General features: G+C 44.5%; 1 protein-coding gene across 5 annotated transcripts in view; it reads right to left on the reverse strand.

Moving 5' to 3' along the window:
• The window catches only part of CUNH1orf226 (chromosome unknown C1orf226 homolog), a 306,178-nt gene that overhangs the window by 218,075 nt on the left and 71,554 nt on the right, over window positions 1-16,549 (reverse strand). For 4 of the 5 annotated variants that reach the window (XM_029229297.1, XM_029229288.1, XM_029229286.1 and 1 more), the window contains exon 2: window positions 6,782-6,853. In XM_029229297.1, coding sequence (XP_029085130.1) covers window positions 6,782-6,853 — 72 coding nt within the window. Of the gene's footprint in view, window positions 1-1,370; window positions 1,442-2,274; window positions 2,374-6,781; window positions 6,854-16,549 lie in introns of those variants that run through there. The other variant, XM_029229290.1, reaches the window with a different exon arrangement.

The following is a 16,549-nucleotide window of genomic DNA, read 5'->3' on the forward strand; positions in this document are numbered from 1 at the left end:
GTGTCAGACCAACTGTGGGCTCATGCAGAACTTCTCTGAACTTTGTGAATTGTTCTAAGCTGCGCAGCTTTAAAAAAAAAAAAAAGGGCTTCCCTGGTGGCGCAGTGGTTGAGGGATGCAGGGGATGCGGGTTCGTGCCCCGGTCCGGGAAGATCCTACATGCCGCGGAGCGGCTGGGCCCGTGAGCCATGGCCGCTGAGCCTGCGCGTCCGGAGCCTGTGCTCCGCAACGGGAGAGGCCACAACAGTGAGAGGCCCGCATACCACAAAAAATAATAATAATAATAAATAAATCGTATCCCCTCTTCTCTTGTTTTCTTCATCCAGCTAGCATCTTCTCAGACCTTTGGATCCTTGGGAGACAAAGAGCAGGATAATCATCCAGTGCTTCTGGGGAATATCTCTTAAGCTTCCTTCCTGCCTGGGTCATCATAGGGATCAGAGGAGAACAGGTGGGTCAACCCAATACAAGGCAGCTAGTATGGAGTGGGGGAAGTATGTGATCTGGAATTAAGAGGGCCTGCTGATTTGGTCTGGCCTCCACCACTTAGCTTATCCTATTTGGTAGACAATAAACAAGGCAGGTGTGGTAGGCGGAATGATGGGCCTCCAAAGGTGTCCATGTCCTAACGCCTGGCACCTGTGACTATGTTACCTTACATGGCAAAAGGACTTTGAAGATGTGATTTAAGAATTGAGAGATGGGAAGATTATCCTGGATTATCCATATGGGCCCAGTGTAATCACAAGTGTCTTTATTTATAAGAGGGAGGCAAGAGGGTCAAAGTCAAAGAAGCGGATGTGGTGATAGAGAGTTCAGAGTGATGAGGCCACAAGCCAAGGAACACAGGCAGCCTCCAGAAGCTGGAAAAGGCAAGAAACAGATTCTCCCCTAGGGCCTCTAGAAGGAGCACAGCCTTGCTGACCCATTTTTATTTTAGCCCCATAAGACTCATTTCAAACTTCTGACCTCTAGAACTGTAAGATAATAAACCTGCATTGTTTTAAACCAGTAAGACTGTGGTATTTGTTTCAGTAGCAACAGTAAACCAATACAGAAAATAAGAGAAACTGAAGATTTCTTAAGAGTAAGACAAGGGAACAGACCAGGGTCTTCATGTGTCAAGGGGACTAGCTAAAGGTACCTCTTTCAACCTTGGGGAAAGTGGCAAATCCTGAATAAGGAAACAAAAAAAGAGCAGATCCAAAAACACTATTGCTACCCACAGCTGCAGTTCACTCCAACTCAGTTTGATGGTCAGGGCTTCCCAAAATTCATCCCAACTCCCAACTAATCCATGGAAGTTCCTAGAAGCTGTCCAAAGAAAACAAGGAAGCAAAAAACGTGCAGTGAATTTCCACTGGCCTTACTCTGCAGCAGTGCTGGGCTGGGCATCAGAAGATCTGGGTCTTCCTCCTGTGTGGCCTTGGGCTTCTAAAATCTGAGGGATAAACTGCAATTACACAGTCACTTCAAACAATGAATGATGTGCTACGATTCTGTGCTTGAAGTACACAGAAGACTGAGTTTAAACAAGCACATTTTATTGGGGAAAAGTCCTCATTCATTCAGGAAACACTACTGTGTACTAATGGTCAGGCACTAAGTTAGGCAGGTGAGGTTCAAAGACAGTATGATGTGACGTGGTCACCTCCCTCCAGGAGCTGCAAGTCCTCCCTGAGCCACAACATCCTCATCTCAGGGGTCATCTGGATGCAGTATCTACTGATTATTGACTCCATCCCTCTGTAACCCACAGGTCTTTCCCTGTCTCCCCCAAGTTGGGTTACATCTCCCAGCTACACACTTTCTTAGCTTCTTACCCTTTTTCTAATAATATATGGTCATTCATGTGCCTGGCTCGTCCATTACTAAATACAAGCACCCAAAAGAATATTGAAACATTAGCCCAGGATAGAGTGTTCCATAAATATCTAATGAATGAATGAGTGAATAAATGAATAGCGCACACGCATTATGCTGGCTGACATGGCTGGAGAGCCTGGTGTCCCCTTCCTACCTCCATGCCCCGTCTTCCCACCTCTCGTCAAACAGAGATAACAAACAGGAACACTCCAGGCTAAGCAAATGAAATAATGCATGTGAAAGTATGTTTAAAGTTGTAAATGTACGAGTTATAAATATATATGAATAGCAACTATCAGCCACAGGGCAAAAGGAAACACTGAACACCCTTCCCCAGCCGAGCAGGGCTGGCTCTCCGGCTCCTCCCTTCTTCCTCCCCCATCTGTCTGCCAGGTCTCAGGCTCTCACCTGCATGGTCTCCACACACAGCCTCCAAACACACTGCCCTGGGAACATACCACGCTAGTCACCAGAGCCTGACCAACAGCTGTGCGTCCAAGCAAAGCGACACTGCGTGACCAGGGCAGGGCATGGCCGGGCCAGAAGTGGTTCTACCTGGAGTGTTAGAGAAGCAGAAGGTGAAAGTGCTAAATTAAGGAGAGGCCTTCTAAGAAGTGCTGATGAATTCATCCACTTATGTGCCAACTCATACTATGCCAACTGTGCTAGTGCTGCACTTACAACCATTCACAGCCCCAGATCTAGTCCTTAGAAGTACAGTATAAGGAACTCCCACACCCTGGCATTGGGTAGTTCAGGCAGGAGGCCCCTGTGACAGCAAGTAACCTGGCAATCCATTGTGAACCCAGGTCCTGTTCCCTGAGACTACCCAGAAACACTCCAAGGGCTGAGTGGTTCCCACCCCCAACAAATCCTTACCAGAAAAAGACAATTCATCTATTTAAAGAAAATTCATCTATTCATCTATTTAAATTCATGTGTACCAAGAAGGTACACGTTACTGAGAAGAAAAAAAAAAATCTTGGAACCCTTTTATACTGTTGCAGGAATTAAAAATGGTGCAACCGTTATGGAACACAGTATGGAGGTTCCTCAAAGAATTTTTAAAAAGAACTACCATATAATCCAGCAATCTCACATCTGAGTATACAACAACAGGAATTCAAAACGGGATCTCAAAGAGATATGTGCATATCTCTTTGAGATCCCGTTTTGTTCAGGAGCATTAGTCACATGCTCCTGTGAATAACGTTCACTGCAGCATTATTCACAGTAGCCAAAAGGTGGAAGAAACCCAAGGGTACAGCAGATAAACGGATAAAGAAAATGTGTTACATACATTCAACCGAGTACTATGCAGCCTTAGATAAGGAAGGAAATCCTGTTACGTGCTACAATATGGATGAACCTTGAGGACATTATGCTTAAGTGAAATAAGCCATTCACAGAATGGCAAAGTATGATTCCATAGATATGAGGTATCTGAGTAGCCAAAAGCACAGAAAGAGAAACTGTAAAGGTGGCAGCCAAGAGCTGGAGGGAGAGGGAAGAAGAATTAGTGTTCAAGGGGTAGAGAGTTTCCGTTTTGCAAGATAAAATTTTAGAGTGATCTGTTACACAACAGTGTAAATACACTTAACACTATTGAATTGTACACTTTTAAACGGTTAAATATGTGATGTGTTTTTAACCACCATAAAAAAAAAAATCTTTGAAAGCACATGAGAAAAGAAAAAGATGCCGAAGACAGATAAATTTTAAAAGAAGATCTATATGGCGAGGGAACCAATGAGAAATGGGGAAAAGAGAGAGGAAAAACACCAGTCAAATCAACAGTCCATTTATTTAGCTCAGAGTCAACACTGCAGGTGTGGCACTGCGGCAGGAACAGGAATCCATACAGCTGCTGGAACCCCAACTCAGAAAATGAATCTGGCCAACCTCAGGCCAATCCCTTCACTCCAGGTGCTTCCCTCTCTGTGAAATGGAGACAATCTGCACTGTCCTGTACAGAGCTCCAGAGAGGATCAGGGAGACTGGCGTCTAAAGGGCCTGGCGAGGCACGACCCATTTCACAGACGTAAGGTACCACGATCCTTATAGGAACTGCTTCCCTCTGAGAACGAGATACTGCTCAGGGCCAAGCTGGAGGCCTGCATCTTGTGAACCCACAAGAGCATCCAGGAACCAAACTCCGCAGTGTCCTGCCCAACTTCAGCCTGGCACCATTCAACACAAAAGGACAGAGTCAGGCACGGCCTTTTACACAGAAATCACATGCCCTAGTTCTCGACAACTGTAGTTACAGGCAAGACAGCTTTTGAAAGGGAGAGAAGAAAAGAAAATAGCAGCCTGGACCTAGCAGTGAATTGGGGGGTTCAGGGTAAAACACATACCCAGAGTTCTTAGTGGCGGTCAGACTAAACAAGTGACTGGACAGCCAGACCAAACAGCTTTCTGGCCACTTCATTTCTCCCTCTAATTTAATGAGCTGCTCATTAAGCACCAGAAGCAGGTCACAGGGAACGGAGCTACTGGCACCTGGCCAGTTGGGCTGACAGGTGATGAGGGAAGAGGACACAGGGGCCACACTCCAGCCCCAAAGGCCTCCAGATGCCATGCATGGCCAGCCCCACCACACACCCTGACCCGCCGTTGCTTCGAGGGGATGTTTTCCTGTACCTCTGTTCTTTCTACAAAGTTGTATTTCTGCCACTGACTCCCTCGCTGGGGAAGCTCCATGTCCCTACCTTTTGGTTCTCCAGCTGGGATCATCACCCAAATGAGGGAGCAGCACAGTCCTGGGCAGGAATCCCAGCTCCAACTATTGACACCAATTTGATCTAGAATTAATTATTTAATGCCCCAGGCTTCCATTTCCTCATCTACAAAATTTAACAATAATACCCTCACCTCATCTAGAGTAGCTACAAATAATAACATTATTTCCATATTAAAAGGCCGCATAGCACAGGGAGATCAGCTCAGTGCTTTGTGACCGCCTGGAGGGGTGGGACAGGGAGAGTGGGAGGGAGGGAGACGCAAGAGGGAAGAGATATGGGAATATATGTATATGTATAACTGATCCACTTTGTTATAAAGAAGAAACTAACACACCATTGTAAAGCAATTATACTCCAATAAAGATGTAAAAAAAAAAAAGGCCTACTAGGGGGCTTCCCTGGTGGCGCAGTGGTTGAGAGTCCGCCTGCCGATGCAGGGGACGCGGGTTCGTGCCCCGGTCCGGGAAGATCCCACATGCCGCGGAGCGGCTGAGCCCGTGAGCCATGGCCGCTGAGCCTGCGCTCCGCAACGGGAGAGGCCACAGCAGTGAGAGGCCCGCGTACCGCAAAAAAAAAAAAAAAAAAAAGAGGCCTAATAAAGCACCTATCACATAGTAAGTACTGAATAGTAGCTACTATTATTGATAGCTACTGTTAATATTTATTACTCTAATAATGATAGTGATATTAGCAACAGCATATGTGCTGTCTCTTAGTCAAATATGAAGAAAAGAGGGACTTTTTCTGTTGAAACCCCAAGGTCACAACCATGATGAGAGCAGTAGCCTATCCTCACAAGAGCAACACCCCAGATATGCTCAGCTGAGGCCTCGGTGCTTTCTACCCGAGCACGAAGGTGAAGGAAGAGAAGAGGCCTGGGGATACTGAATGCCAGGCCTGAAACCAAAGGTGTGATGCGTTTTGCATGTTCTCACGAAACCAACTGGAGGACTGCATTCAGGCCACATGCCCACCACTTCTAGACCTCTATGACTCTCTGAGCCTCAGTTTAATCTAGAAAATGAAGGAAACGTGACCCCTACTTCGCAGCTTATTATGAACGTTAAATGAACTCGTGTGAAAGTGACTCATTTCTATGTCTATGAAAAACAGTATTGCTGTATTTAATAGTAGTTTCAACAAATTACACTTAACAATAAAAAATGATGAAGGACTGGGAGGGCCAAAGCAGTGAAAATATTATTTTAGTAGGTTGATGAACTGCTTAGAGAAACAGAAGCAAACACCCTAATTTTCTTCCCAAAATTGCTGTCATTGAATTGAGGTCTCTGTTGCTCAGATGAACTGACTGAAAGTAAAACTGGCAAAAAGCAAAATGAAGCTCCCAACATCTATATGTTTTCCACTGAGGTGAGTAGATTCTTCTAGAAGACAAAGAGCTCAAACCAGGCTGCATTCAGGATGACCAATCCAGCCACCTCCGACTCCGATTCTCTCCAAAAAGTCATGACAACTTGCTTGACCAATCCCAACCCTACCTTCGAAACGCACAAATCTAATTTCCTCTGTTTCATGACAGAGCACATGGGCAAATTCCTTCACAGTGATCAGAAGACAACTTAATTTTCATTCCATCTCTGCTCCGTGTACCCCAGACTCCAAAAGCAACAGGTTGGAAAGTTGATCAAATTCTACTCTAGAGTACCAGAAATGGCAGAAGAGAACCCACACACGTGTCCAGAGCCTAAAGCAAACCAACCAAGGAAATTCTGTTGAAATCCCACATTTGTTCTTAAAAATTTAAGTAGATCCTCTTTATGTACCACAAAAAAACTTCACTTTTTAAATGCGTTGAGCCAATTATCAGCTAATTACTAACACTGAACCTTTTCACTAAAATCTTTGAATAAAAAAGATACTTCACCAGTCTCTCTCATTCCCTGGCAGAACCCACACAACCTCAAGGGTAAGGTGTCTCAGTTTGAGAAGCAGCAGGTCACAAGAGAGGGAGGGTGGTAGCCCTCCAGCCATCATACATCCATTTTACCTTGGTCTTTAATCGAGATCAACCACCTAACTCAGAACAGCTCCCCTGGACCGTACAGGGGTCTTGCAAAGAGTGCAGCCATCCATTTTGGTACCTCCAGTACTTTCTAAAAGGGCGGACGCCTGAGTTCCAGCTCTACACAGCCCCACCTCCAGCCACTCACCCGGATCCGACGCATGGCAGCCACAATCTCCACTCTGCTGTTGGGCCTCGGCACGTCCAGGCTTCCGACATACTGTGGGGAAAGAAGCAAACACTCACTGAGAAGAGGGATGGCAAATGTCCCTAATCACAGAATGTTAGGGCTGGAAGGACTTTGGAAGTCATCAAGTTCATCTTCCCATTTTACAGATGCGGAAATTAAGAGCCAAAAGGATGTCTTGAGACTATTTCTAACTTTATAAGAAGCAAAACAAGAAACTGCTTCCTTTTCATCTCATTCTTAATCAGAGACGCAGCCAAGGACTGTGTTTAAACAAGCAGCCTTCCGAAACAGAAAGAGCTGGGTATGAAGAATCTCCCACCACTATCTTTGGGGCAGGCTACTTTGCCTTTGTCTCAATTTCCTCATCTGTAAGATGGGATTTCAGTAAAGATAAAATGAGCTAAGGTATAAATCTCTTACACAAATCTGGTCTGCATGCATTAAAGCCGTCCAAAAGAATAAGAAAGATGAATATCTACTTTTTTAAATTAATGGAACTTCATTGAGTTAGCCCTGGATGTTATAGAGACCTCACACATTTGAGTAATTTCCTAAATGGAGAAAAAGAATGGACTAGTTATGTATTAAAAAACTTAACTTGATTAAACTTTTAAGTTAATTTTAAAACCAAACGACATACAGGTTGTCTAATGCTGTATATAATTTCTTGCTGTACACTATTCAAATAATGCAGATATATGCAGAACAAAAGAATAAAGTCCCCCACTGTCAACAGTCTGATGTACATCTCTTTTTGTATATTAACGGACATATATATATATATTCACAGACACCCAGAGGAATTTCTTTTATGTAAAAAGTTCATACTACTCACGTTGATTTTTTAAACTTTATTAAATATAACTTGGACATCTTTCTCCACCACTGCATACAGGTCTATCACATTACATGTGATGGCTCCCCTGATGACTGATGGACGCTTACCCTAGGGCACTATTACAAAATTGCTTCCACAAACCTCCTTATCTACACACCTTTGAGCTCATCCAAGTAGGATGATGAGCTACAAGTGGGATTGCTGGATCAAAATTATAGATTATTTCTAGATATCATTACTTAGCAGGATGAAACTAGAAAAGAGGACAACCCAACATTTATTAAGCACCATCCCATTCCACACTGACCCACTGGAATTTATCTTTCCTTTTTACACACACATATAAAATAGCCCAGAGGATATCCTAGAAATTAACAGCTCCAGGATAATTTAAAAGTCTACGCAACCAAAGACTGCATTAACAGAAGATAAGAGCAGGACAGTCATTTCTACAGAAAACATATTTCCTGTGGTTACGGGAATAAAAGGTTCTTCCTAAAATTTGGAGTTAAGGCTGGCCCCAGTGAGGAGGGTTTCAAAAACTAAATACTGGGAAAGGATTTCCCCTAGTACTGATCCCCGGTTTGTGCTAACACACTAAAGATCAAGATTCCCAGCAGCCTGTAGGAAGTCTGGGCCCCAGATGGACAGCCTGACCACAGCAGGTAAACAAAGCCCCCTGGATCTAAGGATCTAAGCATGCTGTCAGCTTTAACCATGGCTGGCGTTTCTGCCCTCTGAGCTCTGCTGGGGCCCCACCGTTTGTCAGCATGTCAGTGACCCACATAGCCAGGAATGACGTGAGGCCGGGTTTGTGACTGCCCAATTTCAAAGCACCCCCCCCCCCCACCGCCGGGAGCAGTTTCCGTGCCCCCTCTCCTTAGTGCTGCACGCCTGATGGCTCCTGCCCTGAACTCTGAGCAGTCAGGGCTGACTTGGCAACCAGACCTTCAGGGCTTGTGTTCCCTCTGGCATCACATGAGAGCCTGGATCTCAAGACCGAGCAAGGTCACCCATTACAGGTAAACCTGAAGGACTGAACGGTCCTCCCACGCTGATCCCTGCAAAACCCCAGGAAAGGGCCTGCTACCCAGGGAGGTCCACAACTGGGCCTGAATGCAGACGCCCAGATGGGTCCCATCCCCATCCCTTCTCAAGAAGGGGCACCGCTGGACTGAGAATCCCAAAGCATTCGGGGTACAGTGAGGATGGAAGCAACACAGACAGAATGGAGAGGCAGCTTTCTAGCTCTGGACGAGGTTTCCTAACAAGGGAGTAGCATCCTGCATGTGAGGTGAGGACACCCAACATCTTCATGCTATTAGTGCCTCCTTGACGTCATCAGCCAACCTGGTACCTGTGCACGCATACACCACACACCTTCACACACACACATCAGTGCACACACATTCACACACCTCATGTGCCACGTGCATACACATGACTGATCACCTCTCTCTCTCACACACACACACACCCCACACACAAAGCATGCACACGGTCATCCCACACTCACTAACACATCCCACTTGTATTCACACCACACACTCACTCATCCTCCTTCCCAATCATGTGAAGAAAATCACAAATCTGCCTTTCTGAGGAGAGTCTGGAGCAGATAACCCATCCTTACCATAGCTGCACCTTACAGTTATTCAAGGAGATTAAAAGGAAACACGAAGTAGGGATCAAAAGCCAAATACCACACTAATCGTGAACCAAAAAACAGTGACAATTTCAGGGAAGCAGGGGAGGGGTCAGAAGTCCCACTCCTCAGGGCAAAACCAGAGAGTACGATAAGTGATTACAGCCGTTGTGTACGTGTATAACAAAAAAAACCGAAAAAGTATCTCGATACCTAAACATTACCACCTCCACAACTAGCTTCAGTCCATTCTGAGGCTCCATTCTGGGCACAGTGTAAGACACAGTCATAGACCAGACCCACCTGAAAGGTGGTTCATACAACCACTCAAGTTTAAAAATATCAGGGCCTGCTTCCTTTTCATTACCACCTAGAAAGAAAAAAAAAAAAAAACTAGAAGGGAGATGCAAATTGTACTAAGTAACCAACATATGAGATTTATCCAAGTCAGTTTTTTTTTTTTTTTTTTTGGTTGCATTGGGTCTTCATTGCTGCACATGGGCTTTCTCTAGCTGCAGTGAGCAGGGGCTACTCTTCGTTGCGGTGCGCGGGCTTCTCATTGCGGTGGCTCCTCTTTGTTGAGGAGCACGGGCTCTAGGCGCACGGGCTTCAGTAGTTGTGGCTCATGGGCTCTAGAGCACAGGCTCAGTAGTTGTGGCGCACGGGCTTAGTTGCGCTCCGCGGCATGTGGGATCTTCCCGGACCTAGACTCGAACCCATGTCCCCTGCACTGGCAGGCAGATTCTTAATCACTGTGCCACCAGGGAAGCCCTATCCAAGTCAATTTTATCTGTGCCTTCCTCTTCCAATGGAAAAGGAAGGCATGTGAGTGCCTTCACATGCAGGATGCTATCCACAGAATAAGCAGAAGTTAAGGGTAAATAAGGTTAACCAACAGACTTCAGATATTCTTTGTTAAGTTCCCAGAAAACCTCACCCTTGGTGCTAGGTTAATACCTCATGAAGTTTTTTTGTTGGTGGTTTGTTTTTTGCGGGTTTTTTTTTCCCCATTTTCTTGGTTCCACCCTATTTTCTGGAGATTAACTTCTGAAGACAGTGATAAACTCAACTGTAGTGTTTCCTGGTACATGAATCACAGTAAAAGCAGCAAGACATAACAGCTTAACACAGTCACAAATATCATCGCCACCCATCGGCTTGTTAGACTTTCTGCCCTCGCCCTTGTCAAGGAACTCCCTTTATTTACAAGGTTTCTGTCACGCGTTTCCAGAGACCAGGAAAAAGCTTACGTGTGAATCAAAAATAAATGCATCAGATGACTGTGCTTGTGATAATGTTGGAGAAACTGGTATCCTCAGACGAGGCCTCCAACAAACTCTGGACAAGATACAAAGAAATAACTGCATAGAATGTACAAAGAGTGAGCTATGGATACATATAAACTATGGACATTAGTTAATTACAGTTTATCAATACTGGCTCATCGATGGTAACAAATGCACCACACTAACGCAAGATGTTAATAATGGGAAACTGGGGGGGGGGGGGCCGGGTTGAGCGGGTATATGGGAACTCTGTCCTCACTACCCAATTTTTCTGTAACCGTAAAACCAGTCTAAAAGAATTAAGTCTGTTAATTGAAATAATAAAAGTAACTTTGAAGGCACTGGAGAGAGACCAAAAACAGGCAGAGACTGGCAGGGAATCAACCCTTAAAAGGAGGGAACCACACTAGGTGAGACCTAGTTTGTGCAGTTTTGCCCAAGAGCACAATCCCCCAAGTGCTGCCTTGGCTGCCTGGAGCTTAGGCCAAAAGACCCACTCAGACGGCCTGGGGAGTTGGTCACTAGAGCCTGAAAGTGAGCAGAAACTTCTGACAGAAAAGGAGCCCCTGTCGTGCATAAATCCCACTCAGGTCCTGGATGACCCCCACCAACTGCACATGTGCAAAGGAGGCTCCCAAGAGTCCAGCAGAAGGTGGCAGCTGCTCACCTCAGCACAGGCAGATTTAGGATTTAAGACCAGCCACGTTAACTGTCCTTAAGAACAAAAATCTACACTCTTCAGAAGAAGATAGCAGAATCTTCTGTCATGGGCTACAAAAACCCCACTGACTAGCCAATGCGGGCAAGGCCATGGGGAAAGACCACAGTGCCACATTCTCCTGGGGTAAAAGGACAAGGCCCCCATAAATGGGCACAATGTAAAGGTCCCTGGATCTCTGCATTCCCATCTTGCATCTCTCTGAAAACCACTCAGTGCTACAGCCTCAGCCCAGAGCACATCCATGCGAGGTTCAGGAGGATACCCGTCCTGTTACAGAGATTGACAATGAGGCCTAAAGCAGTTGGCAGGTGGCAGGGAAGGGGCCTGTCCTCCCCCCAGCTCCTGGGTCCCAGTCCAGGACCCTCCCCACTGCCTGCTTTCTTATTAACTCTCTCCCTTCGGGTCCCCAACCTGGCCTGGTTTTTATTCCATCACCCTGCCTACCTTCTCATATCCTTCAGGTCTCCTGGCCACACTGAGTTCTCCCTCCAAAAATACACAGAAGCTGTAGAAAATCTGATAACGCTGCTTGTATCTAGAAATCACCAGCTGTGATGGGCCCATCTGAGTTAGTCCCTTAACCAATCCTCTGTCCTGATACCTGCTAAAAACTTGAAACCATAGGTGCAGACAGTTTCCCAAAAGGAACCTTAGGAATCATGTCCAAGGTTACGTCACAGAAGAAAGATTAAGTAAGAACATATGAAAAGCATTTAGCACAGCTGGGTATCCTGCCAGTGCTTAATAAACATTCACCACTATGACTCCATCTAAAGTTACTCTTTTTCACATGCTGTATCCTTCCCAGCATTTAACATGGTCTGCACTTAGGGCTTTGCCTCATTTACATGGTCGCTATCTGCCTTGCCCAGTAGAACGGAAGCTCCTTGAAGGTGGAGACCTTGCCCTCATATTCCCGCATTCCCAGCCCTTAGAACAGGGCCTGGCAGAGTAAGACTCAAGTATCTGCTGAATGAGTGCGGGGTAACTGCAGCCCGCAGAAGTGACCTGCCCAAGGACACAGTTCATGGCAGAACCGGCATAGAAAAGCCCGTTCTCCCCACTCCAGGCCAGCGCGACCGCTCCAACAGGAAAGTTCCTCCGTGCCTGCAGAAACTGCTCTCGGGGCACAGCTGACCGTCCTGCTGAGCAGGATTATGAATGTGACCTGGGTGAAAGTTCTCGCCTCATTTAGCATCGAACAAAGCAGCATTAACTGCAGCAGCAGCGGTGGCCCCAGATTCCAGGGCACGCACTCAGCCAATGACCTTCTACTAAATGCTCTGGGGGAGGGAACCAAAAAGAGAAAAGTTGCCTCGGGGTGCCCCACACCCCACTTCTGCAGCCTGCTCTGTTCTCCAGGTGCTGAGGTTTGCAGGAGGGGGAGTGGGGACTTAGAAGTACCCATATGGACATTTACCAGTGTTCTTAGCACCGCCTGCAACAAGACAGAAGCCTCAGTGCAGGTTCCCCTCTCCCCACTCCTCCCCCTAACCGTCCCCAACACCCACACACCAGAAAAGCTTCCAAAATGCTTGAAATGCAGCTGCACACCATGTCTTTATTTATTTGTAGTCTAAGAGGAATGAAGCACTTATATTTCTTCCTCTCTCTCCCAGCCCATGTGAAAAAGAAAGTACTATTTGAAGGCCATCTGATGCAACTGTGTCACCATTGATCAGGGGCTCAGCAGGGGGGGCAATGAATGTGCCGGAGATCACAGAAGAATCCTTCCTGCTCTTCAACATTAAGGGGCTGGGTGCAAAATAAATAATTGTGGTGACTTGTCTTTATGCTAATGCCTTGCAATTCTCTAAAAGGCACAGAGGGTAAGACTGAACCATGCAACGTGCCCATGGAGAGGCTGCCTCTTTGGGTTCTTTTAGTCTCCATTAGCAAAAGCTTACATGGGTTGGCTTAATCATTTTTCTTTATTATGAGGACTCTGAATGATAGAGCAAAGAGGAGAGATGAAAGCAGCAAGACAGAAACCTGTTCTACTCTTTCAACTATTAGCTCTTGAATGAAAGCCTCAGCTTCACAATCAAGATCTCTCGCTTACACAACAGATGCAGGCATGGGGCAGGGCTAGGGCTGCATCCTGGTCAGAGAGTGCTTTCTGCTGTTGCTTGTATTTTTTTTTTTTTTACATCTTTATTGGAGTATAATTGCTTTACAACGGTGTGTTACTTTCTGCTTTATAACAAAGTGAATCAGTTATACATACACATATGTTCCCATATCTCTTCCCTCTTGCATCTCCCTCCCTCCCCCCCCCCCCATCCCACCCCTCTAGGTGGTCACAAAGCACCGAGCTGATCTCCCTGTGTTACGCGGCTGCTTCCCACTAGCTATCTATTTTACGTTTGGTAGTGTATATATGCCCATGCGACTCTCTCGCTTTGTCACAGCTTACCCTTCCCCCTCCCCATATCCTCAAGTCCATTCTCTGGTAGGTCTGTGTCTTTATTCCCGTCTTACCCCTAGGTTCTTCATGACATTTTTGGTTTCTTCTTAGATTCCATATATATGTGTTAGCATACGGTATTTGTCTTTCTCTTTCTGACTTACTTCACTCTGGATGACAGACTCTAGGTCCATCCACCTCACTACAAATAACTCAATTTCGCTTCTTTTTATGGATGAGTAATATTCCATCGTATGTATGTGCCACATCTTCTTTATCCATTCATCTGCTGATGGACACTTAGGTTGCTTCCATCTCCTGGCTATTGTAAATAGAGCTGCAATGAACATTTTGGTACATGACTCTTTTTGAATTATGGTTTTCTCAGGGTATATGCCCAGTAGTGGGATTGCTGGGTCATATGGTAGTTCTATTTGTAGTTTTTTAAGGAACCTCCATACTGTTCTCCATAGTGGCTGTGCCAATTCACATTCCCACCAGCAGTGCAAGACTGTTCCCTTTTCTCCACACTCTCTCCAGCATTTATTGTTTCTAGATTTTTTGATGATGGCCATTCTGACCGGTGTGAGATGATATCTCATTGTAGTTTTGATTTGCATTTCTCTAATGATTAATGATGTTGAGCATTCTTTCATGTGTTTGTTGGCAATCTGTATATCTTCTCTGGAGAAATGTCTATTTAGGTCTTCTGCCCATTTTTGCATTGGGTTGTTTGTTTTTTTGTTATTGAGCTGCATGAGCTGCTTGTAAATTTTGGAGATTAATCCTTTGTCAGTTGCTTCATTTGCAAATATTTTATCCCATTATGAGGGCTGTCTTTTCGTCTTGTTTATGGTTTCCTTTGCTGTGCAAAAGTTTTGAAGTTTCATTAGGTCCCATTTGTTTATTTTTGTTTTTATTTCCATTTCTCTAGGAGGTGGGTCAAAAAGGATCTTGCTGTGATTTATGTCATAGAGTGTTCTGCCTATGTTTTCCTCTAAGAGTTTGAGAGTTTCTGGCCTTACATTTAGGTCTTTAATCCATTTTGAGCTTATTTTTGTGTATGGTGTTAGGGAGTGTTCTAATCTCATACTTTTACATGTACTTGTCCAGTTTTCCCAGCACCACTTATTGAAGAGGCTGTCCTTTCTCCACTATACATTCCTGCCTCCTTTATCAAAGATAAGGTGAACAATGTGTGTGGGTTTATCTCCAGGCTTTCTATCCTGTTCCATTGATCTATCTTTCTGTTTTTCTGCCAGTACCATACTGTCTTGATTACTGTAGCTTTGTAGTATAGTCTGAAGTCCAGGAGGCTGATTCCTCCAGCTCCATTTTTTGTTCTCAAGACTGCTTTGGCTATTCGGGGTCTTTTGTGTTTCCATACAAATTGTGAAATTTTTTGTTCTAGTTCTGCGAACAGTGCCAGTGGTAGTTGGATAGGGATTGCATTGAATCTGTAGATTGCTTTGGGTAGTAGAGTCATTTTCACAATGTTGATTCTTCCAATCCAAGAACATGGTATATCTCTCCATCTATTTGTATCACCTTTCTTTCATCAGTGTCTTATAGTTTTCTGCATACAGGTCTTTTGTCTCCTTAGGTAGGTTTATTCCTAGATATTTTATTCTTTTTGTTGCAATGGTAAATGGGAGTGTTTTCTTAATTTCACTTTCAGATTTTTCATCATTACTGTATAGGAATGCCAGAGATTTCTTTGCGTTAATTTTGTATCCTGCTACTTTACCAAATTCATTGATTAGCTCTAGTCGTTTTCTGGTAGCATCTTTAGGATTCTCTATGTATAGTATCATGTCATCTGCAAACAGTGACAGCTTTACTTCTTCGTTTCCGATTTGGATTCCTTTTATGTCCTTTTCTTCTCTGACTGCTGTGGCTAAAACTTCCAAAACTATGTTGAATAAGAGTGGTGAGAGTGAGCAACCTTGTCTTGTTCCTGATCTTAGAGGAAATGGTTTCAGTTTTTCACCATTGAGGATGATGTTGGCTGTGGGTTTGTCATATATGGCCTTTATTATGTTGAGGAAAGTTCCCTCTATGCCTACTTTCTGCAGGGTTTTTATCATAAATGGGTGTTGAATTTTGTCGAAGGCTTTCTGTGCATCTATTGAGATGATCATATGGTTTTTCTCTTTCAATTTGTTAATATGGTGCATTAGGTTGGTTGATTTGCATATATTGAAGAATCCTTGCATTCCTGGAATAAACCCCACTTGATCATGGTGTATGATGATCCTTTTAATGTGCTGTCGGATTCTGTTTGCTAGTATTTTGTTGAGGATTTTTGCATCTATGTTCATCAGTGATATTGGCCTGTATTTTTCTTTCTTTGTGACATCCTTGTCTGGTTTTGGTATCAGGGTGATGGTGGCCTCGTAGAGTGAGTTTGGGAGTGCTTCTCCCTCTGCCATATTTTGGAAGAGTTTGAGAAGGATAGGTGTTAGCTCTTCTCTAAATGTTTGATAGAATTCGCCTGTGAAGCCATCTGGTCATAATGATCAGATCAGAAATAAATGAAAAAGAAATGAAGGAAACAATAGCAAAGATCAATAAAACTAAAAGCTGGTTCTTTGAGAAGATAAACAAAATTGATAAACCATTAGCCAGACTCATCAAGAAAAAAAGGGAGAAAACTCAAATCAATAGAATTAGAAATGAAAAAGGAGAAGTAACAACTGACACTGTAGAAATACAAAAGATCATGAGAGATTACTACAAGCAACTCTATGCCAATAAAATAGACAATCTGGAAGAAATGGACAAATTCTTAGAAATGCACAACCTGCCAAGACTGAATCGGAAAGAAAT

This window comes from Monodon monoceros, unplaced genomic scaffold, assembly GCF_005190385.1.
Source record: "Monodon monoceros isolate NGI ecotype Baffin Bay Population unplaced genomic scaffold, NGI_Narwhal_1 Super_Scaffold_18, whole genome shotgun sequence".
NCBI classification, from domain to species: domain Eukaryota; kingdom Metazoa; phylum Chordata; class Mammalia; order Artiodactyla; family Monodontidae; genus Monodon; species Monodon monoceros.